This window comes from Sceloporus occidentalis, unplaced genomic scaffold (assembly GCF_023333645.1).
Source record: "Sceloporus occidentalis isolate IW3139 unplaced genomic scaffold, rSceOcc1.0.p SCAF_13, whole genome shotgun sequence".
NCBI lineage: Eukaryota > Metazoa > Chordata > Lepidosauria > Squamata > Phrynosomatidae > Sceloporus > Sceloporus occidentalis.
Window position 1 is genome coordinate 4,207,631 of NW_028316993.1, and position 27,720 is coordinate 4,235,350.

Sequence of the window (27,720 nt, forward strand, 5' to 3'; positions counted from 1 at the left end):
AAGTGTCTTTTGCTTCAGTCAGCAAATGTCTTTCCTCTGGAGCCCCCACAGACATTCCCAGCAACCATTACTGGGACCCTCTTGCCCTTACCTTTCCTTTTGGGCTGGAGAAAAGCCCCTTTTACTGTATAACCCAGACAGAGGCAAGAGGAGGATGAAGATGGTTTATTGTTGACACACAAAGTATGGGAAGGGAAGTTCAGGGTAGATGGAGATGAACTGGGAAGGGATCCATTATTGCAGGGTTTGCTTATTTGTTTTTTGAAGTATGCAACCAGACAAAAAGTATGGAATTGTTTGAAAAAAAGAAATTACACACACAGCCTGCCTCTTTTGCCTGTGCAATTTAAAATTCAAGTCATGCAGAAGTTGCATTGTTGATAGATGAGGTAAAAGGGAGTCTGAAAAGTAAAATTGGTGGGCCTGGCTCCTCTATAACGCTCCTTGGGTCATGTCCAGTTACTGTTTCTCCCATTCTCCAGACAGTTTCCAAGACTGAAAAGAACATGGTGAAAACTCCCTAGAGCACATTTGGGGGTACTTTGGGGGGCCAAAACACATTTTGCAATGCTGGGGTTGGCAAAAACAGACCTCTGGGCCACGCTTTGCCCGACCCTGCAATATACTATTCTTATTAGACTGAATCTCATTAAGAGAAGGCAGTTCAGATAGAAACAGTGAAAGCTGCCAGAGACTTTCTACTCTCATAGAAGGCTGTTCTGTGCTTCTCCAGATTGAGAGAGAGAGAAAAGAACCTGCATAGCTCTTCTTGCCCAGAGGAAGAGAAGTATTGAGTGATCTGACTTTTCCTGTCTACTTCTTTGAAGCCTGCCAGAACCGGGAAGCAAGCATTTAAACCGGTACAAGCTCTCCAAATGCTTAAGGTACTGCTACTTTCTTTTTCCTTCTGGTCTATGAAATACATGGAAGCAGGATGACTGTTTCTTTAGGAATCTCCAGTTGTTCCAGGCAAAGTGGGTACAATACTAAGAAGGGTGTAAGCTGAAACCTGTTGGTACAACTCCAGTTGTTCCAGACAGAGTCTGTACTGTACTGTACAATATTAAGGGTGTGAGCGCATCATGATCCGCTTTATAGGCGAATGGGAACACCCCCCTTGTTTTTGCATCTATTCTTCCTCGCTTTAGTCTTTTGTTAAATTATAGTCTCTCCAAAATTTGTTTAGGGTTCATGGTACTACCCTTGGATATTCATACCATCAGATTAAAGATTTTCAGCATTAATGCTGTCGGATTCCCAGTTCCAAATATTTTCTCCCACAGTGTTTTGGCTCCTATAACTAATACATCACCTCTGTGCGACTCTCAAATTGTGTGTGTGTGCAGACAGACACACACAGAGGAAATGCACTGATGTGTTCGGCATCAGCATTGTATTACATTGTACACCATACACACAAAGCAGAATCACACACCGTTGTGCAGCACAGGTATACCTCAGTTCTTAAAGCCACTGACAGTGAATCTTCTTTTTATAGAGTCTTTGTATTCTCCTCCTCTTTCTAGCTGGAAGTGTTTTAGGAGTATCAGCATTGGGAAGACAGTGAAGGAGGGCTGGAGAAGCATAGTCTTTCTGTGTCTGGTTAATAGTTTTTTCCCTCCTTTTCCTTTGTAGGGAACTTAGGATCTGAAGTTCTTTGCAGGGAGAGAGGGGAAAAAAACTGGGGATGGAAAAGAGCAAATGGAAATTTCTCCATTTTCCCAACATTCATGAGAGTTAAAGTGGTATAAAACTAATGCATGTGTGGAATGTAGTTTTGTCCCTGGAAGTACCAAATAGCAGTGGCTGTGAAGGAGCAGAATGAAGCCATCCATTGTTTATATTAGTCTTAAAACTTTCCAAAATGAAATAAGAGACTGATGGTGTATGTATGTGTGTGTGTGTGATGGGGGTGGTGGAAGGGATATGGTGGTTAGTAGCCCATGAAGTGATGTTCAGCGCATGCTCCAAATGGTGGATGTGCCCGTTTCAAAGGCAGAAGGATCAGGAAATCATGATAGTTCCAGATGAATGATCCTTGTATGAAAACCTTTCCCCCTTCCCCAACATGTTTTGGAACTCCTGACGTTCCCTTGTTGTGTAACTTGGCCAGCTCCTATACTTTTGGACAGTCTAGTCTAGTGGGACGTTCATGTCCTCCCAGTGGACTAAATGGGAGCGTTGTCAGCATCGGGGGAATTGTGCTGCATATGCGGCAAGTTACAAGGTGGCGGCTGGGCAGGAACAGATATTACGGCTCCAAAGTCAGAAGAGTAGGATGAAGGAAACAAAGATTAGCCAAGGCTGCTTTACCAGCAGAAGTCTCATTGTGCATTCCAATTCTATAAAGACAAGTAGGGATGCTATGCAGAAAAGGGTAGTCCAGGTGCCTTTAGTTGTTACGCAGGCCCCAGGGTTGCTGACCCCAACACACACACACGCTCTCCAAACCTTCCACTTTCCTTGCTCTTGGGGTGAGTGCTCTTTAGCAGCAGCTTCCGCCTCCGTCTTCTCCTTGGCCCGATCCCTCTTGCCGCAGGGGGCCGCTCTGGATGTGGAGGTTGGATTTGTGGCTGTCGTTCTGGGTGGGACCGCTGCTCACTCGGTTCTTGATCTCAGCTGCCATAGTCAGGAATGCCTGTTCAACGTTGGTGGCGTTTTTTGCACTGGTCTCTAAGAAGGGCACCCCGAGGGAGTCTGCATATTCCTGCAGGTAAGGAATTCAGGACGGAACAACAGTGAAAACAACAACAGTAATTGGCATTACTTTTGCTAAGAGGGAAAGAACTGTGTTGGCAAATGTACAGTCAGGCTTCCTTATCCATGGATTTTTTATCTACAGATTCAAGCATCCACAGCTTGAAAATATTCCAAAAAAGTATAAATTCCAAAAAGCAAACCTTCATTTTGCCATTTTATTATATAAGGGACACCTATTTGCTCTGCCATTATATTTCATGGGACTTGAGCATCCATGGATGTTATCCACGGGGGATCCTGAAACCAAACCTCAGCGAATAACAAGGTCCCGCTGTACATGTGAAATACTATGCTACTTGGATTCTTTATTTAAGAATTTGCTGCCGAATGTGTTGTCACCATTTTAGGCCTTACATATGATCAGTGGTTATTTTATATTTTGTACTTTTCCTGGAGTCTTTGACAGTAGTTGCTTCCATTTTCCAGGGAACACTTTGAACATAGAAATAGGATGAATGGACCCTCATCTTCTAGGACAGGTTACACTGATCCCAGGCAGCTTTTTCTTTCACCCCTTTCAGTATGGGATAGCAATGAGATGTTTTGCTGAATTAAAAGAAATCTTAGGAACAAGGCTGTGGTGTTGGAGTTGGAAGCTGGTTTGTGAACTGGTAAGAATACGCTGACTTTGGCTTCAAAATGATAATGTTCGATATTATAGCAGTATGTGGCAAATATATTGTTTTATACTTTTATCTTTTAAAAAATTTAAATGCCTAGTTTATTGCATATTTTCTTTGATAGGAATTTAGGAAAAGGTGGTGTGTGACGTTCCATCCCTTCTCCCTACATGTGTACCTTGGCTGTGGTGTAGTCCACTGCTTTCTTGCTAGTAAGGTCGCTCTTATTTCCTACAATCAGCTTGTTCACATTCTCACTGGCATAGCGGTTGATCTCCTCCATCCAGAGCTGCATATTGTTGAACGAATCCTGGAAAAGTGAGAGAGGGAGGCCAGAGAAACCCCTTGCGTCAGTGTGCTTTTGTGGGATGTCAGGGGAAAGCATGACCCCAGCTGAACCCCCATAACTAACCCATTTTCCTAGCCCTTTTCCTCATTGCCTATCTGAGTCCCTCAAGCATTGCACTGGCTTTCCTTCCATGGAAATCTGGCTTCTGGGTATCTCACCTGGTCGGTCACATCATACACAATGATGATGCCATGCGCGCCTCGATAATAGCTGGAAGTGATCGTTCGGAAGCGCTCCTGCCCTGCTGTGTCCCACTGGAACAGAGAAGGAATGGATAGCAGCCTGTTTTAATCTGTATAAATCAACTTAACCACAACAACAATGCAATGCTGGTATTTTTGGTCCTACTCTTCATTCTTTGGACCTATTGCCCACTAGGAAACCCCATGAACTTTGCTGAATCTGAACCTGGTTCCCTTCTAGTGCAGGTGGTTGTTGCATTGTACCATGCAATGAAGCTTTACAAAAGATTGTGACAGATTGCACCAGATGTTAGAGGAGAAAGTGGATTCTCTACTTGTCCAAGCTGCTCGATAAAAACTGTTTCTAGTTCATTTTGTCAGGCCAGAAAAAGAAAAGCTTGCATCTGCAGAGGTTTTGTATTCCATGCAGCTTTTGAGGGTATAGGATTGGAAGCCTCTGTCCTTTCTACTAGCTGGTGTAATGTTTGCCTTTTGAAGAAAAGGAACACCAGTGGGTTGCTTTTCTTCTTACGGTTTTTCAACCCAATGGGATGTACTCACAATTTGCAGCTTAATTGTCCTTCCTTCCAACTCAATTGTTCTTATTTTGAAATCTACACCAATGGTGCTGATGTAACTGTCTGTATAGGTATCATCCTAGAGAAGAAGAAGAGAGGAAAATATCAGCATTTTATAACATGGTCTGCTTGAAAACACTGAAATTCTGGACCATGCCAACAACTATCAGGTCAGGATGCACAGGGAAGCCACTGAAATCCACAAACACCTGGACAACTTCAACAGGAAAGAAGTGAGCAAAGTTTGGTTCCCAGTTCTGAAAACACCAAATTTAAGACCCAGAAAAATGCAAATGAAAACCACCCAGGATCAGGGTTTTTCCCAGCAGACAATGCATCTCTAGTTAAACAGACACAACTCCTCCTTGCATATCCCCCCACCCTGAGGCCTTGCCATTCAGAAGAATACCCAGATGTAAATCACTCCTCCCAACCCAGGGTCCCACAGGATGTATATACCCAATTCCTTTCCAGGCAAGCATTCTCTGAAGATGCCAGCCACAGATGCTGGCGAAATGTCAGGAATAAACTCTTCTAGAACATAACCACAGAGCCCGAAAAACCCACAAAAAAACTACAGCCATAGTTCCTTCACTCTGCCTAAAGGTACGGCTGGCCCTACTGAAGGTCATTGAATTCTTCACTGTGAGCACTTACTGCAAAGCGGAGCAGGAGACACGACTTCCCAACGCCAGAATCACCAATCAGCAGCAGTTTAAACAAATAGTCACTGTTGGGGAAGAAGGAAAGAGAAACAAAACTGAGCAATTGAAATGATCTAGTTTATAAGGACTTTCCCCCTACCTTAGGAGGAGAGGGTTGAAATCTGGTTATGGACAGAAGACTAAACTGAGGCTATTGTGCTTTGGACATATCATGACATGAGATGATTCTTTGGAAAAGAATATGATGCTTTGTAAAGTGGAAAAGAGGAAGATGGATTGATTCAATCAAGGGAGCCATGGTTGTCTTGATTTTGCAAGACCTGAGCAGGTCTGTCAATGACAGGTTCATAGAGGTTTGGAATACATACAGTTGCCATTTGTTGAGGCTGGTTGAATGGCAAATAACAATTGTCCAGATGTCACTAGTTCTGTGTACATACCTCTGGGCAGGCATCCAAAACCCAGTGACCAAGAATGACTTAAATGTGAATGGCCTGGTGAAAACCCTGTTTACTAAGCATCACATCCACTGTATCTGTGTAAATCATCCCTTACCAACAGGGTTTCTTTCTCCTTGGCTTGATACTCACTATTCAGGGCTGATGGTTGACATACTGGCAGGCAGACATGCAGAAAACCTCGGTGTCCTGCTATTTTAAGTGGACAAAAAGGACAAGGCTAGGTAGGATGTTGTAGTTCCCTGGGTTCAGTTTGCCTTTTGGAGAGAGAAGAATACAGTAGTTGTGTATAGAATTTTAAAATATACATCTTACATATTCCTTCTTAATGAATTCAAGGAGTGGGGAATACTTGTTCCAAAATTTGAAAAGGTGGGAATGGTTGCAGGGAGCAGTTTCAAAACTGTATTTTTGAACTACTTCCTCTCCCCCTTTTTTCCTCCGATTGCGGCCCAGTTTTCAGTTCAGATTGTCAAGACACATTATTTCTTATTATGAAAAGTCACATATATCCCAGTTTAAAGATATAGCCGTGTGAGTCTGTAGGATCAGTATGTAGAGAGATCTTGTAGCACCTTTGAGACTCACCGAAAGAAAGATGTTGGCAGCAATGAGCTTTACTAGACTTCAGTCTACTTCATCAGATGCATTATATATACATACATCTCAATTTGTTTGAGTGCCATTTAATTATCTAAATGTAGGGTATATTCAGTTCTCTAAAGCTAGGGTATATTCAGTATGTTATCCATGCTACCTTGCCATGATTATACTTATCAATCAGGTGACTCCTTGAGTCCTTAGCTATCTTTAACTTTCTTATTCCCAGACCTTTAATTTGTCAGTAAAAGTTTCTGAACCTTATTGAAATCCATGAGCCCATCAGACATCTTTCCAGAGGTACTTCACATTTTCCGGGATTAGATCCCTGGGTAGGATTGCCAGGTTTCCCTTATTTTAACAGATTACACTTATTTCAGGGCCAGAAACCCCGTCCTTTATAGGAAAGGCTGGTGTCCCTGATTTGAAGGTTGGAAAGCTTTTCTTTTTACACTGATGCAAAAAACAAACAAACCCATATTCCAGAGTGTGAGCCCTTCGTCAAAATGTGTGCATTGTGTAAATTTGTGAACATGGACAATATCTTAAAATACATGGCTGAATTAACTGCAGTAAATCCATTTATTTGGTGTTTAGGTAGAACACAGACTTGTCAATAACTCCTTCCTGATTGTCAAAATCTGCATGTCATGAGTTTCCGTGGCTTCTTCCTGCTGATTTGAAAACTTGGCAACACTACCCTTGGCTCAAATTAAGCTGCTTTTCGGCCTGCGTTCTGCATCTGAGTGAGGTAGGAGGTTTTTTTCCCCCTTATAAAACCAGCTGTCACTGTAAACCAGCTAGTTTCTCAGGGCCATTGCGCACAACAGACATAATGATTTTATAATAGTTTTAACTGTAATGGCTTTGCCAAAGAATCCTGGGAATTGTAGTCCAGTGCTGAGAATTTTGGCAGGAATCGTTAGCCGCCACCCCCCCCCCCCCAAACTGCCCTATCAAAAAACTATATTTCCCAAGGAACCCTCCCTGTGAAGAGAGCAAACCATCAAACCAGTTTGGCTGTAATATGCTCGTCACTTATTTAAATGCAGACATATTTTTCTCCTAGATTACACAAACAACCACTGTTTAACTAAAACCAAACGTAGAGATGGCTGTGATTAAGTTCTGTCTTCTGCGTTAACCAGGGAAATGAATGCTGGCCTGTTGCAGAAGAGCTACGACTACACTTTTTAGGAGCAAGGTCCAGATCTGCCCCTGTATTTGGTACCATCTATTGGGGACCTGCCAAAAAATGATTACATTTGGCCCCATCTCTCTAGAATTAGCCTGAAACACAGACTCTTGGAAGCAGGCATAATGTGCTGCCTTACTCCTTCGGCTATCCTGCCCCCGCCCCAGCTAGTAGCAATGCAGTAAAATGTCTTCCAGTTCGTCCTGTATGATCCCCAAAAAAGCCAGCTCTGTTGGAGAAGGAAGAAATCTTGGTCTCCTTCCTCCCTGCCTCCCTGCCATCCTCCTTTCTGTCCCTGCTTCAGGAAAAAAGAGATGGATTTGAAGGTGAAATGGAAGGGCGGTGTTACCGTTTCCTCTGTGCTTTGGATCCAGTGTTCTCACCTTCCAAGCAGGTGCTGTCTGGTCCTGCAGAGCAAGAGGATAGGCGAAGGGTTTCTCTCTGGGAGAAGACTGGTCCCTCTTTTTCACAGTATCTGCTGGAGAGTGAGGACAGAGGATGGATGAAGTCCCATGCAGGTAGAGTGGCAGCCTGAACCATCCCCCGTTATTACAGAAATAGCCCTGCTAGTCCATTGTAGTAGCATCCCCTTGTTGCTGGACCACAAGGCCTGCAATCCCAAATCTAGCAGCGCCTGAGGCAGAGGCTAAATTCTACCCCAAAGCACTAGGATTGCCCCTTTCAAGTGAAGAAACAAAGGACCTCTCCCCACCCTCTGGCTCCCTCTTCCCCAGATTTCCCCCCTTCCAGCAGCTCTTTGCCTCCCTCCCCAGCCCTCCTCTGTTTTGCAGCAAAGAAGATGCTCTCCCAGCTGTAGGCCCTGCCATTGGCCAGATGTTGGAGATGACATCATCTGATGAAGCAGAGGATTGGCTGGGAAGGGAAAGGGATGGACCTGCTGCTGTCTTTCATCTTGGAGGATGGAGGGATGGAGATGGAGGGATGAAGCTGTAAAGCAGGGAGGAGGGTCCCTGCTGCAGAAATAGTGGCTGGGTGACTGGTTGGGCTTGTAGGGTGAGGGTCTAAATAGATGAGCCTAGAAAAGATGCAGGAAGTGAATGGTGGCACATGATATGCCTCGCTGCTCAATACCAGGCCATTTTCCTCTTTAGCATCCTCCCCTGATTCCTAAAAGTATGGGATGTCAGGGGGAGTTGTGGGGTGATTGTAAATTGCACTTATTTTCACAGAATCATAGTGTTGGACAAGATCTCAAGGGCCATCCACTCTAACCCCATTCTGCCATGCAGGAATACTTGCACAATCAAAGCAGAAACATTTGGAACCATTGATTAGTTATTAATTGGTTTTTGGTAGTGTGTGTCCCCCCCTCCAAGAAATAGCCATGTTAGTCTGTTGCGGCATGAAAAGAAAAAAGAAATTTAGCAGCACTTTTAAGTAAAAAATAAAAGTAAAAAGATGCGCATCAGTGCTTCTTTGGGGCCACTTTAATGGTGGGTTTTGTGCGATGTGGCGTGAAATCGTTTCGCACAATTACATGATTTTTCTGGGATATTCATGGGATAAACTAACTGACTTATATTTTAGTAGGAGCTTTGGTGGGTATCACTCTGCTTCACAACACACTTAAAATTCAAAAACATAGCCGTGTTAGTCTGAAAAATCAGTATGCTAAGGGATCTTGTAGCACCTTTGAGATTAACTGAAAGAAGCCTATGCTACCAACTTCTTTCTTTCAGGTAGTCTCAAGGGTGCTACAAGATCCCTTTGCGTTCTAGCTTTAACGTGATATTTTTCTTTCTAATTGTAACAAAACGTGTCCTAGATCTGCACTGCCTCTTCCTTCTTCATTCACAGAGGCTATGAACAAAATGCCCTTTTACAGGGCTCCCCCCAGCACTATTTTTTGTCCTACTCAGCAAAAGCATGCATAGATACTACAGCAAATTCATGCATATTTCATAATTTTCTTTTCCTATTTTTTTTTTAACAAGCCACAGGAAAGGCTGATCACAAAAGGAGAAAGGTGCATTAAGTACAAAAGAACAGCAGGGAAAGTCAAAAGGGATAGATGTAAGAAATGAAACCATTAAGGACTGAAACCGAGTAGCCTTCATTCAGAAGAAAAGGAGTTTTGCCAGCTGACAATCCCGGTTCGGTTCCTCCATTTCAACAGATGGGTAAGAGAAAGACTTTTCACTGGTTAAGTATTGCGCTTGGTGCGTAAATGGTACATCACACAATCCTATACCCTACAACATTTCACAGATAGAAAGGTTCTCAGAGCAGCTTACAACTATTATTATTTTTAGTTAGACGGTTTAATTGATGGCAAATAACAACAAATTTAAAACTAAATTTAACTATGTGTGGAAATGTTCTGTAATGAGTGAGACTGTGGTTGAGGTAAGAGAAGTCAGAAGGAATAATTGAATTCTAAGGCTTTGCTTTAAAAACATGTTTCCTTTTATTGAATCTTTGGATTTACACAGTTGTCACAATTGCATGAAAATGTGACTCTTCATTTGGAGATCACCAGCCTTTAATTTTGTTGCTCCTCATCCTGTTGAGGTATATTTGTTGCAAAGGGTGTTGGAAGATAACAATGGCTAATACACAGACCAAATTGCAAAAGTATCAGCACCTCCTTTTCCCAAGCTAAGGATGATTTTCCCAAACAAGAAGTCATGCATTACTTGTGAAAGTGTCTCTTCAGCATGAGAATCAGCATATTCTGTCTTTGTGTCAATGGGGAAAAGAGGAGGGAAGAATGCCACGTTACTCTCTGATCTTGTCTTTCAAAATATCTATTTGGGTATTTGTTCTAGTATGTTAAATGGAAATGCACAACTTTGAATATTACGAAAAAGAAAAAGTTAGATCAATTTCTGGTTGAACTGCTGTGATGGAGCTAATAAACCATGGATGGAAATCTGCTTATGTGTAGTACAGGTACGCATCGGTCCAGTAACCCTGGTCCAATCTTAATCTTCACAAAGGAAGCCAGTTTAAATGGAGGACTTCTCTAGCTATGGGTCACTGTGGGACCATGAAGAAGAGCAGTGATACTCCACTGGATCCCACACTCCATCCGTTGCTGTCATTTCCCGACCAGAGACCGGGTTGATTTGCTTCTAACTTTGGGGAGGGATTCTCTGGTGCCCTTCAGATCATTTCAGGATTCGGAGGCTCATTTTTTGTTCAATATTCAGCTTTTCTACAGACTGTGAAATGGAAAAGAGAGTGATGGATGTCATTACAAGGTTTTTGCTTTGGGTTTTAGTGGTTAACACTTAGAATTGGTTTCCAGTACCAGGTCTTAAGTTTTGGTTGGAGGAATGTGAGTAAGGAATAATAAAGAGATTGCAGAGTACAGCCCTTCCCTTTGGAAGATCAGTAGCCACCATCATGTTAGGCATAATATATATGCTCCATAGAGTCTACATCATTGCAATGTAAGGGAAGTTTCATAATGTGTAACCAACCGGACCTTTGCGAATTCCTCAAAGGAGATGGCATTGTCTCCATCCTTATCAGCCTCCTGGATGGTTCGGTCTGTAATGCATTCAAGTTGTTCGTCCGTCACCTGGATCCCAATCATCATTCTCAGCACCTGAAGTTGGGGAACAAAGACAGCAGGAACAGAAAATAGAGGGATTTGAGACATTAACAGAGAAGGGGTGGGGGAATTGTTCCCTCCCTCTGATCTCTTAGCGAATATAAATCTGTGATGGAGGGCTTGATGGTGTTGTTGGACCACAAGTTGTGAACATTTCAGCTCCTCCATGAACAGGGTCATGTCTGCTTTCAAACGGCCACCTTCTCAAAAATTGATCTGAACTTAAAGGGAATCTGTGAGAACTGTTTTCAGACTTTGTAACCTATGCCCCTTCACTATGTACATTTGTGAGAGGTGGACAATGAAAAATGTGGATAAGAAGAAAATCAACTCATTTGAGATGTATAGCTGAGGATACTGTGGACAACCAAAGCAAACAAATGGTTCCTTGAACAGACCAAGCCTGAACTCCCCCTGGAAGCCAAGATGATCAAACTGAAGCTGTCGTACTTTGGCCACATCATGAGAAGTCATGGGTTACAAAGAAAAGACAATAATGCTGGGAAAGGTAGACGGCAGTAGAAAGAGAGGAAGACCGCACACCAGATGGATAGACTCAGTCAGGGAGGTGACTGGCCTCACACGCACCTCCTTAAAAATAAAATAAAATTTAAAAAAGCACCCTCCCATATTTTAATGGCTCACGCACGTTTTGCCCCACCCAAGTAATCTTCCCAAGCGGACATGCAGACATTAATCACCTGCAGCATTTCAGCTCTTGAGATCTTCCCATCCTTGTCTTGATCGTATAGCTGAAAAGCAACTTCACAGAAATCAGAATGACAAAGCATTAATAATGGGGATGGGTAATTATGCATAAGATTTAAAGGCTGGGTGAGTTTCACCCTGTCCTGCCCCTAGATAAGAAAAGTTAATGTTCAGGTTGCATGCCTTCATATGTCAAACTCCCACATTATCAAAGCCAGGGATTTTGGCACTGATGGAAGAATTGTCCATCTAGGGTAGCAGTTTTCAACCTGTGGGTCGCAACCCCTTTGGTGGTTGAATGACCCTTTCACAGGGGTCGCCTAAGACCATAGGAAAACACATATTTCTGATGGTCTTAGGAACCAAGACACCGCAGTTTTATGGTTGGGGGTCACCACAACATGAGGAACAGTATTAAAGGTTGCAGCATTAGGAAGATTGAGAATCACTGCTCTAGGGCATCTTGGCTTTCTTTCTTTCTTTCTTGCAAAAAGAAAGGCTCTTGTTTGTAAACTTGCTTTTCTGCTGTGACTTCCCACCCCATCAGCAACGATGCAGACGGACTCACACTTCAGCTTGCTAAGCCGGCTGTTGACATTTTCGGATCCTCCTGGTCCTTCCACTGGACGGAAGTGGGCCAACACACGGGCAAAAGTGCGGAAGTCAGTGGTCTCTCTCCTAGGCAGAAAGAAAGCCCTTCATAGTAGCTCACGTATTCAAACTGATCACTTGGTGGATGGTCATGAGGACGTTTCTTGGGTAGCCATTATAGAGATGCAACTGTAGAAATTTCTACAGCAGTTGAACATCAGTCTTTCCCAGCATGGCAGCCTTTGGCTTTGACTTGGACTCTCTCTTTCTCCCTCCCTCTCTCACAAATCCACCAATATACGCACCCATCTTGGAAGAAGGCATTGATGATCCGATCCCCAATGGGATTCACTGCTAGTGCACCAATTCCTTCAAGATCATATTTGCTGGAGAGAAAAGAGAGGATACAGCTGTAGGAAAACTCATCCTGGTAGCATAAGATAGACCCACGCATAGACGGTGGGTCCTTGTTATCCATTGGGGTTTGGTGCCAGGATCCCCCTGAGGATACCAAAATCCGTGGACGCTCATATCCCATTAAATACAATGGCATAGCAAAATAGTGCCCCTTGTATAAAATGGCAAAATCAAGGTTTGCTGTTTGGAATTTATACTTTTTTGAGCTGTGGATGGCTTGAATCCGTGGATAAGGAGGGCCAACGGTATACTCAAGAACCCATATACTTGCAAACAGAAAAGGTCGATGTGAACATAGAATTACACTATTAACAACATTAAAACAATTGAAAAGAGATGCGTAAGGGATAAAAACACAATTTTATAGTACACAACAAGATGTCGGGGCTGACAGGGCCTTGATTGTTCCTAGCCCATAATGCGTTCTTCCTTCTCCGCTTACCTGAGGTAGCCCTTTTCATTCTTGTCCAGGGCCTGGAAGCGCTGGTAAAGGCGTAAAACATTAGCCTGGGAGACTGGCAGAAAGAGAGCAAGAGAGAAGGAGCATTTATAATGATTAACCAAAGGAAGTGCCCCAGGCTGCCAGCAGAATGACCTTGCCGTCAATGCATTTACAAAATAAAAATGTCAGCAGCAATTAACATTTCTCCTAGATGGATACGTTAACTGTTTGTAGACTAGGGCTGCATCCATACTGGGGAAATAATCCGATTTGGCTCCACTTTTCAGTATCCTGGCTCAAGGCTATGGAATTCTGGGAGTTGAAGTTTGTTGTGGGCCCAGAGTGGAGCCAGGGCAGTTAAAGCGACTCCAACTCCCAGAATTCCATAGCCTTGAGCCAGACAGAGTTAAAGCGGTGCCAAACAGGGTTATTCCTCCAGTGCAGATGCATCCTTAGAGGGCAAGTTCAGGCAGATCTATTTCGCAAGGAATTTGGAGGAGTGCGTCCAACCACTGATGTCTACGAAAGCACATGCTGCCAATTCCTTTCAGTTAGTCTCAAAGGTGTCACAAGATCTCTCTGCAATCTCCTAGTTCACTATGGACCCCATAACAGTAAGGCTGTGATTCTGTAGTGCTAGAACATTGTGTAAACTTGCCATAGGTGGAGCTATGCTACGTCTCTCCTCTCAGCAATCCCTGGACCTACCATTTACTGTCTATGTTCATGTATAAGTCTAGAAACTTGAGTCCAAAAACTTGACTCAAAAGACCTGAGTCGACTTATCCATGGGTCGATGTAAGGACTGCACTTTGACTCTTAGGACCTTCCCTTGGTTAAAGGCAAGAGTATAATCTATCCTGGAAACACTGATTTGCTTTCTCATCCATCCATCCATCCATCCATCCATCCATCCATCCATTACACTTCCATAGCATGAAGCCATGGCACTCAAAGCCATGTCAGGTTGGATTATTTCTGCAGTGTGGACGCAGCCTATGACATTTTCCCCAATAAATTCAATTCTAGAAAAACAACCCATTCCCTCAAAATTGAATTTTGGTTGCTTGTGTACTGTAATTAATTTGTATCTCCCTGGAATTTGTGAATGAATGACTGAAGGTTCCCCTGAACTGGATTTAATGATCCTGCTGGGAAAATGACTTGCCCTGTGCAAGAAAAGAAATTGGTGGCACATTATGTCTTGTTTTGTTCTTCCAACAGCAACACCCAACCTGGGTATTTTCCCTGCTTTGAGATGTAGAGAAGTAAAGGAGGCAATGTTGCTGTATAAAGCTGGGCAGCATCCCTTCCCTTTCTCCCTCCTGGAGCCTTGAGACAATAGGAGGCCAGCTGCCAGAGGAGATGCAAGGCTTGGGGTGGGGCCCAGCTTCCAGCTCAGGATTCCTGCTTAGATCAAAACAGCAGCTGGGAAAAGAAACTTTAAAAATGGACAGTGACAGGACGGAGTCAGAATCCCATTCCACCCTCCAAGCACAAAAGTCTCTCCCTGTAAAAAGAACCTTTGTCACAAGTCCCTGTTTCAGACTTACTCCTTAGAACAACAACTACAACATATTGCTTTCTTTCCCCACAATTGGAAAGTGCACAAGATTTCTATACTCCATGCCATCTGCCAGAACTTTCTCCCATTTGCAAAGTTAGCAATAAAGTTTGTGGGTCTCACAAGTCTCCTTCTCCGACGTAACCTACCTCTTGGGGAAGGTGCAGCTCAAGGCCAGACCACTTCATTTCGGGAAGGAGAACATGGTGAACCTGGCCGTTTCCTATGTTTACTCCTATCTCACTGCATCCTCAAGACTTTGAGCCTTGAGGACATTTCTTTAACTGTTCAACAGTGGAATGGACTGCCTCAGAGGGCAATGGACTCTCCTTCTTTGGCAGTCTTTCAACAGAGGTTGGATGGGCATCTTCCAGAAGTCCTTTAGCTATGTATTCTTGCATAGCAGGGCTGGAACAGATGGCCCTTGTGGACCCTTTGCATGCTGCCTTTCCCCACCTTTTCTTTAACAAACCTCCCCAAGAACCTGGAATAAGAACCCAAGATTCTTGCAGACCTTTAACATCCCTTATTCCCCACCAGCACTGCCAACAACAAGTATCTCACTCCCTGCTTTAGTTCTTCATTTACGAAGCTCTAGTTTTCATTCTGTCTGATCACAAAGACACTCTCTGTCACTCACTCCTTCTACCTTTCACCTGTAGATCCATTCCCACTACTTGATAGATCTAACCCCTAGGGAGAATTCCCCCTTCCTAGTACAGACCCACCAAGGTTTTAATCTGCAACTGGACTTCTTAGGGCCAAATTCTAAGCAAAGTTTCCTTGAATTAGGACTCATCCCTGGACAATAAAGAGCATTCTAATTTGGGGGCGAAACCTAGTAGCATTATTAGGCAAAGGTCCAATGCTGGCACTCTAGACCAGTGGTTCGCAACCTTCCTAATGCCACGACCCTTTAATACAATTCCTCATGTTGTGGTGACCCCCCCAGCCATAACATTATTTTGGTTGCAACTTCATAACTGCAATTTTGCTACTGTTTTCCAGTGGTCTTAGTCGACCCCTGTGAAAGGATCATTCAACCTCCAAAGGGGCTGCGACCCACAATTTCAGAACCGCTACTAATAGAGCCCTAATAGACCCTTTGGACTCTGGATCCAAGTTGCGGCTATTGCCTCCCCTCCCAACAAGTTCTCCTGTATTTCTTCTTCTCTTCTCTTTGACAGAACTAACCTGCATGCAGTTAAAGGGAAAGAAAACAAACCATTCTCCAAAGTTTATCCTTACAGCCAGTTTCTGCCATGATTTCTTCTTGTTCGGGGATGGCGGTGACCGGCTGAGAATTTTGGGCTCCCATCTTGGAAGAGGAGGTCCCTTTGCCACTCAGGGCAGGAAGAGCTATTTACAGGGTATCTTCTGAGCATGCATCTATATGAACATTGGAGCCCCTACCAACTTCAGAGCAAGGCTCCCTCCCAGCAGCTGTTGCCAAAGCCAGGCAGCTTATCAGCTACAAGGGGAGGATGGACTTGGGAAGGGCCAAGCAGAGGCCGTTTTAAGGTGGAAACCGAGAACCGGCAAAGCAGTGCAAAGTAGCTCTTAGAAAATTCAATGTCTAATCTTTTGAGTTGGCTAAGGCGCTTCTTCAGCAGAATTGAGGGTGGGCAAAAGAAGCACAATGCCTCTCAAATGAAATATCAACTCCTGCAATGAAATATCCCTTCTGCCGCCAAATGTCTAGTATTGCAGTAACTTCAAAGTTTCATGGAGCATTCAGAAATAAGAGTTGAGGCATCCCAAGAAAAAAGGGGGGCAGGCAAGGAAACTCTCTGCACGGCGAGTCACATACTCTCAGCCCCAGAAAAAGTCATGATACAGTTGGGTGAGATAGAAATGACTTGAAGTCACACAACAACAATATGGTTTGACTTTTTGGACTACAACTCCAAGAAACTAGAGCTTGAAGAAACAGGGCTTCAGATATGGAGTATCAGTGGATGGCCTTGGGCAAGGCACACTCTCTCAGCCTGATGGCAACCGTCTGAAGAAATCTTGCCAAGAAAACTCCATGAACCACCATGGTGTTGAGGTTTCAGTGTTGGACTAGAGCTCCAGAAGAGTGCCAATTGAATCCCCCACTTAGCCATAGAAACCCATTGGGTTGTCTTGGCCAACTCACATTCTCTCAGCCTCAGAGGAAGGCCATGGCAAACCCCCTCTGAAGAAATCTTGCCTAGGATGGGGTCACCCTATGTTGGCATCAAGCTGACCAACAACTTCATTGTCCATTCAGGAGCAGATCATCCCGAAATACTTTGCGTGGTAACAGGAATCGCTTTGAACATCATATTGTTGTTGGGAAAATACCTCCCCCATCAAGTTCCTATGAGGACTGTGGCTAAGATCGTCGGGAACAGAGAAGCCTAATGATGGTAGCAAATGTTACCTTCCCTGTTAATTGAACATTCTCAGTACTTTGAAAAGTCCTAACCAGTGCTCTTCCTACCTGCTGTATTTATATATACTTTTAAGATTACCTTCAAAAGTCTTGCTTCGGATCCCCTTGCAGTATCTTTGTCTGGTTCTGTTGAGACAGGGCCTTTTCTGTGTTGGCATCAAAGCACTAAAGGAGATTTATTTTGTCCTTTCCATAATGGCTTTCTAGCAGCAGGCTAAGAAAATATTTGGGCTCCTTTGGAAACATTTTCCAGTGGATAAAAGGTTACAGGACCATTCCACTTCGTTGCTGGGAGAAGGATGGGATGAGCGCAGCATCGTAGGACTTTGCATGATAATCTTCACACATTTGTGCAATAAAAATGGAAGCATCCTGTTTCTCTCCTGGCCCTTTTCTCCCTTTGATAATCTTCATTGAGCATCTTTTCTTGTTTTTGCCCCTTGCTGAGGGTTTGTTCCCCCCCCCCCCAACGCTTTCTGTTTACCACTTACACCGAGTTGCAGATGTGGCTCTGTTTCATCCTGTAAAGAGTCTTAAAGTGCTTTGGCACCAAACGTAAGATATGAATATTTCAATGCAAATTATTCCTGGGAGACAAATTTGCAATTAGGCTGCAATAACTGCTGTGCGTGAAGCATTTTCGAGGCGGAAGTAGAGGCAAGTGGGGAGAGCTACTGACTTCTTTTATGCATATAAAAAATCTGTTAGTTTGAAGTCTCTGTGGTGTAGTATTTCAAATGTTGGATTAGGATTTCACCCCGTTTTCTTCTTTTGTCTTTAACTTCCTTTAATTGTGGCAATTCAAGGTGCAGAAGTAGTTTGCAGTGAACTAACTCCGCAGGGAAGAGAGAAAGGAGCAGGCTCTTGCCTTTCCCAGAAGGCTCTGGCAAAAGCAAACTGCTGCAGCATTGCCAGGCTTGTGTCTTCTTCCTCATTAATAACTTTTGCTATTTGACTACACTGATGGCCCTTGGCCACGCATGTCCCTGTTTGCATCTGTGAAATATTGGAAGGTATGTACACAAAGTAATATTACTAGTAGCAGCAAAGGAGGGGACATTCAGGGAATAGGAAACAAGTTTTGGAATTTCTCGATTCAGTGCTGAGACGCCAGAGGGCACTGCTGGAATGCAGTGCAGGGCGTTTAGATGAAAGGAAAGTGTGTAAATACAAAAGGGTTGCTATGGGCTATATGTCAGGGAAAGGAGTGGGCAAAAACGCCTGACGGGAGACTTGAAGGCATATATACACAATTGCCATTTCCACATGCAAAAAATTGTGTAAACTAAATAACTAGGAAGTATGGCAGCATGATGTAGTGGTTTGAGCATTGAACTCTGGAGACCAGGGTTTGAATCCTCAATGGCTTAGCCATTGAAACTCACTGAGTGGCCAGTGCAAGTCACATACTCTCAGTCTCAGAAAACCCCATAATCGGGTTGCCATAAGTCAGAAATGACTTGAAGGCACACAACAACATAAAGTACAGTAAATGCATATTGTATAAGTCATCCTACTGTAATGATCTGAACAAACATTCAACGAACTGTGATTTCTCTGCAAACATACGGGGAAACTGTTGGCATGAAATTCCTTCCACTATGTGACTTTCACAAGCCCAGATTCCTAAATTTTCTTTTCTCCGACAAAGCACTGAATGCCCACATGGAATTGGCACCTGTGTCAAAGCTGAGATGCACCAAAGCTGTGGATGGATCAAAGGTGAACTCCGCCGCAAACAAAGTGTGCATGCATGGAAAGGCTTCCTTGTCCAATATGTATGATGTGTCAGTATGATGCATGCATGGCATCAGCCTCTAAAGGTCAAGCATCTGGGTTCTTTTAAAAAGACTTCTTTTATTTTAAAAACGAAGTCCAGAGGAGGTGCTCTTTGTGTGACACCGGATGTTTGCAAGGGCTGCGACGATGCCCCTACGTTGAGTGTTTAGTGTGGCTTTCACTTTGTGTTATCTTTCTAATTTTGTTGTTTGTGGAAGCAACAGCTTTTGAGTTTGATGAATGTGGCTGTAAACTGAACATGCCAACAACTCTTGATGCCTTGTAATGGATGTGGCTCATTTTTCCAGCTGTTTTGGCAGCTTCTGTTATTCCAGTGCTGCTCAAGGTTCATGAGCCGCCAGACACCGATCAGCCATCTTGCGGTGAAAGGACCTCTTTCTTTTCCCCTGCTTTTTCAACCACGATGGCAAGACACCCCGGGGCATGTTCATTTCTCAACATTTTCTTGTGTTGACAGCTGCTTGTAAAGAGTTGCCCCAGGGTTGGCAGGTCAGCGGCTTTCACACTTGCCTCCCTGACCTTATGGTTTCCCCATTAACACTTTGCTCGGTTTAGTTCAGGGGAAGTAGGTCTTCTGGGGAAAGCAAAAGAAAAAGGAGAAAGGGTTCAGAAAGGCAAACAGAGAATTAATTTTGAAAGGGGGAACCCTCTGTTCAGGTATACCTGGTTGAATATTGGAACCTTTCATATGACACAGTTATGATTCCAGTTCAGTGGCTAGGACTTCATCCTTTTGAGTCCTGGGATTTGTAGTTTGGGAAGGCACTAGAGCTCTCCAGCTGCAAACTCTAAATGCTGCCCAAAAAAGTGTAAATCCCCAAATTCCATAGGAAGAATCATAGAGTTGGAAGAGACCGCAAGGGCCATCCAGTCCAACCCCATTATGCCATGCAGGAACTCCCAATCAAAGCATCCCCAACAGATGGCCATCCAGTCTCTGTCTAAAGACCTCCAAGGAAGAAGACTCCACCACTCTCCGAGGAAAGAGTGTGTTCCACTCTCGAACAGCCCTTACTGTCAGACTCAGAAGCTTCCTCCTAATGCTGAGGTGGAATCTCTTTTCCTGTAGTTTGCATCCATTATTCTGCGTCCTATTCTCTGGAGCAGCAGAAAACAAGCTTGCTCCCTCCTCAATATGATATTCCTTCAAATATTTAAACAGGGTTATCATATCACCTCTTAACCTTCTCTTCTCCAGGCTAAACATCCCCAGCTCCCTAAGTCGTTCCTCATAGGACATGGTTTCCAGACCACCATTTTAGTCACCCTCCTTTGGACATGCTCCAGTTTCTCAATGTCCCTTTTGAATTGTGGGGCCCAGAACTGGACACAATATTCCAGGTGGGGCCTGACCAAAGCAGAATAGAGTGGCACTATTACTTTTTTTTATCTAGACACTATACCTTTATTGATGCAGCCTAAAATTACATTGGCCTTTTTAACTGCCGCATCCCACTGTTGACTCATGTTCAACTTCTGGTCTACTTGGACTCCCAGATCCTATTCACACGTAAAAATCTTGTTCAGCCAGGTGCCCTCCATCTTATATCTGTTCATTTCATTTTTCCACCTAAGTGCAGTACCTTACATTTCTCCCTGTTGAAGTTCATTTTGTTAGCTTTGGCCCAGCTTTCTAGTTTATTCAGGTCATTTTGAATGTTGATCCTGTCCTCTAAGTATTAGCTACTCCTCCTAATTTGGTGTCATCTGCAAATTTGATAAGTATGCCCCCAATTCTTTCATCTAAATCATTGATAAAGGTATTGAATAACAATGAGCCGTGGCATGAAACCTTTGACTTCACAAAACAAACCTATTTGCACATATATCAGGACAAATGCCATTTCAAACCTTACCGCTACTGTGCAAAAACAGGTCAAGCAAGAAAACAGCATCAGAGTGGTTTTCATGAGCAAAATAGATATTTTATATAACTTTCTTTTTCAGAGAAAGGACCATACATTAAAAAAAAGAGAGATAGAGAAAAGTTACAGAGGTTGGGGGAGATAGATAAACATGATACTTATAAATATACAGCATATACAACATAAATATGAATATAAAGTTATCTCCAGCAGGGTTGGGATTCTTTGCATACAATAATTCCTTGCATTATTTTTTTCTTGGTTTTTAAAAATGGAGTGCCTGCATTAAACACAATTTTAAAGTAACAAGAACGGTTTGCCCACCTTGTAATATTTCTCTTAGTGTTAGGATCCAGGGCTGCAAGTTCCAATCTTATATTTTTACAAACTATAATTAAACGGAAAGGGATGCCATGACTGGAAATATGAGATGATTTAGTTTCAGTCCCTGAAAGCCAGCCAGGCTTCCTTCCTTCCTGGCATTAAAATACTCACCATGATTTTTAAAGGTAGACTTTCGCTACTATCTGAAGCACCAAATCACTGTTTTGTATGCAACCAAGAACTTAAGCCAGTCTCTCAAAGTGTGTTTTAAAAATTGTGGTGTGTCTACAAAGTTAACCCAAGTTGTTGTATAAACCATATTAAGGTCTATTTGATGGTGATGTGTTTTTAAAAGACTGATCTATCCAAGAATGTTAGGTTAGGGCCAAACCTGAGCTGTTTGCAATATCTTTATATGTTGCACCCGACCTTTGGAGCAGACCAATAGGTTACAGTCAGAAATGACTTGAAGTCACACAACAACAATAACAACAGCAAAAACGACAAGAGGTTGTGTATAAATGCCGTCCCATCATGGTGAAAAAGTAGAATGACTACACCTTGGAAAAAAACACCTTTAACAATCGAAGAAGGCACATCTTACATTTCGTCTCCTGGTTGTTTCTTTACAACCCATATGATTTGACAGTGAACGTGAGCTGGGTTTTACTTATTTAATTTTGCCATAAGCTGCCTTGTGGGTCTCTTGGGATCAAACGTCCGGACGGAAATAAAATTCAATACATTTTAATTTCCTATTGTGGAGGTCTGTATTATCTTTTTTTACACCTTTGCACCGACCGAAAGAAAGGCTGGAGTGTCTTCCCTTCAAAGCGCGAAGGAAGAAATGCAGTGAACTGAAGAGAAGAGCCTCCCCAAAAGAGTCAATAGTTTTGTTCTTTTAAAAAAGAGGTCTTTAAAAACAGCATGTAAAAAAAGAGTTCATCCCTGGCACTTGTGTAGGAAAAGGACCTGCCTTTTCTAGAAACCAGACAATCCTGGCGCAGCCTTTCAGCTTTTCCCCTTTTTCTACACCGCAAACTAGCCTTTCTTCTTCCGTCCGAAGGAAAGCCCAAAATAAAGCTCTCCGAACCCAGTTCTGACTTTCCGCTCCATCAGCCGGCTCCGTTCCTAAGATCTTTTTTGAGTCAGTCTGTTGCTCTCCTTGCAAAAATAAAAATTTAATATATATATATATATATATAGCAGCAAGAATAAATATTAAATATTTCTCCTTATTAAAAAAAGGAGTCTTTTTTTAAATATAATACTATACGGATCAAACGTTAAATCAGAGTAAAGACATTGGCTGCTCCAGGAGTCCATTCGGTGCGCTCTGTAAACATTCCTTTAGCTGAGAAATTTGGAAGAAAAATTAAAAAATAAAATAAAATACAGGTGTCAGATTCCAAGGCTTTGGAGGAAGACTCTTCTTCAAACCTAGGAATGAATACGAAAGAAGGCGAGGAAGAGAATTAAAACCCAACATTGTGGCTAAGCAATACCTACTCGCCCTCCCGCAACCTAACTCTGCCCTGAATTGAGAAAACCTTTCCAAAGAAAGATTGAGTCTTGACAGTTCCACTTTAATAAATTGCTAAATTGGACTCCAAGCCAAATTGCAGGTCTGGTTCTGGGGCGGTTTTTCAGAGAGGTCATTGGTAGACCTCTTGCCTTTTGCACTGGACACTACAAAATTCCTTTCTGCTTAGTCCAAAAAAGCTGTCCTTTCTGACTGACCAAGTCATAGCTATTGGTCACTTTTCTAAGCTTCAAGGAAGATTTATAAGCAGCTTGCATGCATAGAACATGAGCTAGTAATGCAGGCATGCCTGGGGCGTGATCCCTCAGAAAAATCTGGGACCTTTCTTGATATATAAATATTATCATTCCCATATGGCACAAGGGCATGTGTTGCCCATGCATTGGAAATCACAGAAGGTGTGTGTAAGTTGTCCTTTCCCATATGCTTCTAGTATAGGTACACCCATCTGTCCTGTTTTACCTAATCTTTGGGGAAGGGGAATTGCCAGTAGAAAGGTGTTAAGACATTCATCTTACACATTGGAGGAGTAATGGAATCATAATGTTCTCAATGGTTCTTCTTCTATCCATCACTGTGAACATTACACCGATGCTATTTGCATTGCTGCAAACGGTTCAGATGAAGATGCAAAGAGACTATCTGTTATTTTAAAAAGGGAAAAAAGATGTGTTTCGGTCCTCTCATTCTACCCCAGCAGTAGATGTCAGGGATGGGTAGCTTTGGGTACTCACCTGTGAGTCGCCAACCCGCTCAGGTGCCTTGGAGGAAGGCAGACCTGCCTAATGCAAACAGATTGGAGACTGCCTCTAGGAACACCAGGGCCTTTTCTGCAGGCTCCAAGGGAGCGCTTCCCAAAGATGCAGCCAGCCTGTTGTGCAAAACCACTAATGCCTGAATAAACCAAACTTTCAGAGTCAAGGCATACATTGCAAAGAGGAGAGCAGATGGTGCAGCTAAACTCTCATCTCTTTTTAGGATCCACAGAATTCTCTCCTGGACAGCAGACCAATCCAAGCAGCAGCCAAAACCAACAGTTTTGTGTCCAAGAGACGTAGTGCTGAGACAAGACTTGAGATTGTGGGAGCACCTTGTGCGGTCAGGTGAAGCTGAAAGCCTTTCAGGTGAGGTCCTTGGTTTATTTCTCCCTTCTTTTTATGCCACCTGAGAGACTCGGGGAATGACAAATCACAGGGGAGGTTTATGCTTACTAGTTGAGCATTTGTGCAGTTATCTCAGGTACCACTCCTAAAAGTGAGTTGTTTCAGAGCAGACCACCCCTTTGCTACAGCATACATCCAACTGCTGGATATATATATATATATATATATATATATATATATATATATTTACAGGGCATCATAAGAAGTAAGACTATCTTAATAAATCAGAGGCACTCATGGAACAATATGCAATTCACTGCAGCATGAAATAGTTGGAATGGTATGCCATCATGTGGAAATCCTCTGGTTTGAGTGGCTTCGTATTTTATACTTTTAAAAACCAAAGTCACCAAGGTTGCTGGGATATATCTTGCCCATCTTTTCAAAAACCAGCATTCATTGTGGAACTTGCCAAGGAAAAACCCCGAAAGGGGCTGCCTTTAGATCCTTGAGATACAGCATATACTGCTTTGGCCAATATCTTCCGAGGGATTTATTTTGTTATTTCTGTAGGAGCTGAAATAAAACATGTTATTTTCAGAAAAATTGCATGACTGGTTATCTGGATCCTGACTCCGAAAGTGGTGCCTTACCTCCTCAAGCTGCTGTCTGTATCCAGAAGTATATTCTGAAGCATTTGGTTTGGTTCTGTTGTCGGTGCTCCCTTCCCATTACAGGAATTAAAATGAACAGATATAACCAGACTGGTTGCTATGGCTCTGCAGTCAGTACATAATGCTTGGTACAGTCGAAGGCACAGAATGTCAATCCACACTATGGATGGGTTAATTCAGTCAAGGAAGCTACTGTTGCCCACGGTTTGCAAGACCTAAACAGGGCAGTAGATGACTGCAGCTCTTGGAAGTCTCTCATCCATTTGAGTTGATTTGACAAATTACAAATTACAACAATAATTAGTCTAACACTCATCTCTCAAGCACACATCTCTTTCTCTTGCAGGTCCACTGAGATCTTTATAACTGGCTCTGACACCTTCCAACACCATTTATCTTTTTATGAAGTCCTTTTTTCCCCCTAGAGAAAATTGCATGCTTTCCTTGGTGGGCCGTACTAAGTATCTGGTGTAAATTAGTATTTTGGTGCACCAAAGCAGCCCCTCTCTCCCTGGATCTTATGGAGGGCCCCAAATAATCAGTAGTTCTGGGAATGCTGATGTTTCAGGGACCTTCGGATTCCTTGCCTCACTTTTCTTTTGGTACCAGCTAGGCCATTGATGTGAAGATGAAATGCAATTTTGTGGAAGCCAGGCATTTTCTTGTAGGGACAGAAACTTTGCTCAGGGAGAGGCCTTTTCTTTTTTGGATAAGTCTGCGAGGAGCTTTTAAGTGGTTCAGCAAAGCATCTTTCCTGCTTTCATAAGGCAGAAGCAATGACTCCATCGCCATGGCCATAGCATGCGCAAACAGTCTTGTGGGATGGAAACTGACACCTCCTGTGACTAGTAGCCAGAGGTTGGAAATAACAAGTCATGTAGTTAGTTGTAACAAGCTAGCCAGTAGTGAGTAGCAAAGCTGTAGTAGAGTTACATTGCAAAAGTAATGAATGAATAGAAACATCATTTCTCTCTTTCTCTCTCTCACACACACACACAGAGCGTGCATAATGAGCAATCTTTTCTAATTACTTGCACAGATCATTTTTAGATGCTATCGTAATGCAGTTTTTCAATTTCATCTAATTCTATTATCAATCAAAAGATAAAAAGTACCAGAAAGCAACAAGTAATGAAATAAATTAATTTTAAACACTGAAATGAGCAATGGCAATGGAATTTTTAAAAAAGCTGTTTAACCCTTCCCCTTATGATGAGTGATGTAAATGAATTACTTTTTAAACGTAACTTTCCAAGTTCTGCTAGTTGCACATCTTGCTGTTAGAGGAGGTGCCAGTTCCTCTCTCTTTGTCTCCGATCCTTAACTTGCGGAGGGCGAATGGGGACTAAAGAGGAAATCTTGAGGCTTCTGTTTCTGAGTGCATTTCTTCAGCCTTTAGTTATGGACTTCTTTGTTTGAATTCAACCCTCTGGAAAACATCTGCTGAATCTTGAGTCTTGCGTATCTTCTGTTCTGTGAAAATGGGCAAAGTCTGGATTGCCCTGTTAATTCAAAGCCCATCTCTACCAGATTTGGTCCATAACAAGGTAGCATTTGAATTCAGTTCTCTTCGCTTCTTTTAAGGCTCCAAGCTAGGAGGTGAGGAGGAGTAGATTTTTACACAAAGGTAGTATCCCTAAGCAGAGGATACTCTTTGTTAACCCCATATAATATTCCCATACTCCTGGTTAACCGGAGGGTGTGTCTTTCCATAGCATCCTTTGATGGATGGATGGGGAACATCCAAGTCCACGAACAATAATATTAAGTCCAAATGGAGGCAGAGTCTTGTCTAAGGTGGGGCTATATCAAAAGTGGAGCTGTTGCACACCAGAATGGGTTCTGGAGGACTTTCTCACATCCCATAAATGGCAGACCTTACCTTTCGCTGGGCGCTTTGGCTGGCAAGCTCTGTCTGCACCCAGACTTTCAGTCCAAATTTTCAATCCCAGAGGGATAAGAGAAGAAAGGAGGAAAGAAGCATGAAGAATTTGGTGTGTTCCTGAGCATCCCCATGATCTTACTGTGCTGTTTTGATCCTTCAGAGCAGGGGTTCCCAACTCTTTCGACCCTTAAGGGCTCTACGGAGCACAGGTTGGGAACTGCTGCTCTAGCACTTCAGCTGTTATAGGATATGGGGACAGTATCCAAGAGGTGAAGAAGGAAAAAGAACTGTAGGTCGACCACACTGTATAAAAGTCAAGAAGAGAAGACAAGCTCCAATTCAGGAGGACTCACCTTTCCAAGGCTGTCTTGCTGAATGCTGCTGCTGGCTGAAGGCCTGCTGAGCAGACTAACCTGGCTTCTTTGGCTGAGCAGTGTTCCCAGAGGCAGTCTCCAATCCGTTTTTCACGCACAGCCTGTCTCCTGTAGGCGTGAGAGTTTTAATGTGCCCCATGGGCAATGGCACCTGAGCCAAGCTGGGGAAAAGCACACCAGACTTACCTTGTTGGTTTCTTCACAGCAGAGGATGGAGGGTGCCCTGGCACTAATACATTGGCAGATGGTGCCATGCAAATCAGCAAACCTTTTCTATTGGATGGGAACAGAATAACCCTCTCCCCATATTTGAGTACAACAAACCAGTATAACTGTCATTCTGACTGGAGCCAGAGAACCTAAAGTCAAAGAAAAGGTATTGGAAGCTTGGTAGAGGATAAGAAAAGAGGCCCGCTTTCTCAGGACTCATCCTACACCAAATTGAAGGCCTTGGGATCCAAGAACCAAATGCTCCTTATAGCAGCAAGGAGTGGGCTTAGGATACCTTCATCCCAGTGATGAAAAGACACCTTCACAGTAAATCCAGTGTTCATGTCTCCATCAGCAGATGAGGATAGCCTAAAGCAAGATGTTCCAAAGCTTGACAAACATTAAGGATGGACAATCCTTGCAGCTTTCCAGATTTGGGAAGATAAAAAGTTGTTGGGACAGTTGTCTCCAAAGGCTGCATCAAAAGAAGTTAGGGAAATCATTCTGGGGTGTCTAACAAAATATAAGCAAACCCAAACGTCTGTCAAAGGTTCTGCTTCACCCCAGAGTGAAAGAAAGAAAGATGTCCCTCAACCTCTCAGAGGAATAAAGCCATACTGTTGTTGTGCACCACAGATTAAAGCACACTGGACAGACTTGTAAATCTGCTTTGCTTCTGTTTTTTGATTCGAAAGTAAGAAGAGCATCCAGCATTTGCAGCTTGGATGTCCTGTAGAGAGTCAGAAGTAAGCTCAGTATGTTGAAGGGCTCCAAGGCAGTAAATTGTAGGGTGATGCTGGGACCATGGAAGGTG

At 43.1% G+C, this 27,720-nt stretch overlaps 2 protein-coding genes and 1 long non-coding RNA gene across 7 annotated transcripts in view; 1 reads left to right on the forward strand and 2 right to left on the reverse strand.

Annotated features, from left to right (window-relative positions):
• Positions 1-150: 150 nt before the first annotated feature.
• LOC149304635 (ras-related protein ORAB-1-like) lies at positions 151-8,135 on the reverse strand. Of its 2 annotated transcripts, none has more exons than XM_089479251.1 (7): positions 7,757-8,135; positions 5,745-5,801; positions 5,147-5,219; positions 4,473-4,568; positions 3,888-3,983; positions 3,559-3,690; positions 151-2,707 (listed from the first exon to the last, which is right to left on the reverse strand). In XM_089479251.1, exons 1-7 carry the CDS (start codon positions 7,945-7,947, stop codon positions 2,486-2,488), a joined length of 867 nt encoding a protein of 288 aa, XP_089335377.1. In that variant the 5' UTR covers positions 7,948-8,135; the 3' UTR covers positions 151-2,485. The 2 variants fall into 2 exon arrangements, with proteins under 2 accessions (XP_089335377.1, XP_089335376.1); XM_089479250.1 differs by having other exon boundaries at positions 5,745-5,804.
• The window catches only part of LOC149304636 (uncharacterized), a 46,853-nt gene continuing 19,929 nt past the window's right edge, over positions 797-27,720 (forward strand). Inside the window, exons 1-6 of one of the 2 annotated variants that reach the window (XR_016271896.1) lie at positions 797-884; positions 3,187-3,371; positions 6,810-6,963; positions 7,802-7,925; positions 9,363-9,548; positions 23,639-23,784. This is a non-coding gene — a long non-coding RNA (uncharacterized LOC149304636). The remainder of the gene's footprint in view (positions 885-3,186; positions 3,372-6,809; positions 6,964-7,801; positions 7,926-9,362; positions 9,549-23,638; positions 23,785-27,720) is intronic. The other variant, XR_016271897.1, reaches the window with a different exon arrangement.
• LOC149304637 (calcineurin B homologous protein 2-like) lies at positions 9,812-16,131 on the reverse strand. 3 transcript variants are annotated; one of them, XM_089478883.1, is made up of 7 exons: positions 15,958-16,117; positions 13,146-13,218; positions 12,592-12,672; positions 12,264-12,373; positions 11,689-11,750; positions 10,859-10,981; positions 9,812-10,592 (listed from the first exon to the last, which is right to left on the reverse strand). In XM_089478883.1, the coding sequence occupies exons 1-7, from the start codon at positions 16,025-16,027 to the stop codon at positions 10,539-10,541; spliced, it is 573 nt and encodes a 190-aa protein (XP_089335009.1). In that variant the 5' UTR covers positions 16,028-16,117; the 3' UTR covers positions 9,812-10,538. The 3 variants fall into 3 exon arrangements, with proteins under 3 accessions (XP_089335009.1, XP_089335010.1, XP_089335008.1); XM_089478884.1 differs by lacking the exon at positions 13,146-13,218 and having other exon boundaries at positions 15,958-16,131; XM_089478882.1 differs by lacking the exons at positions 13,146-13,218; positions 15,958-16,117 and having other exon boundaries at positions 12,592-13,115.

Excerpts from the sequence above, each read along its gene's own strand:
- LOC149304635 (XM_089479250.1), bottom strand. The coding sequence starts at position 7,947 with ATGGTTCAGGCTGCCACTCTACCTGCATGGGACTTCATCCATCCTCTG. Across the intron at positions 5,220-5,744 it reads TCAACCATCAGCCCTGAATA|TGACTATTTGTTTAAACTGC; the intron begins GTGAGTATCAAG and ends CTTCCCCAACAG. Across the intron at positions 4,569-5,146 it reads GTCTCCTGCTCCGCTTTGCA|GATGATACCTATACAGACAG; the intron begins GTAAGTGCTCAC and ends CTTCTTCTCTAG.
- LOC149304637 (XM_089478882.1), bottom strand. The coding sequence starts at position 12,839 with ATGCCATTGTATTTAATGGGATATGAGCGTCCACGGATTTTGGTATCC. Across the intron at positions 11,751-12,263 it reads CCGGCTTAGCAAGCTGAAGT|TTGCTTTTCAGCTATACGAT; the intron begins GTGAGTCCGTCT and ends ATTTCTGTGAAG. Across the intron at positions 10,593-10,858 it reads CCTTTGAGGAATTCGCAAAG|TCTGTAGAAAAGCTGAATAT; the intron begins GTCCGGTTGGTT and ends TCCATTTCACAG.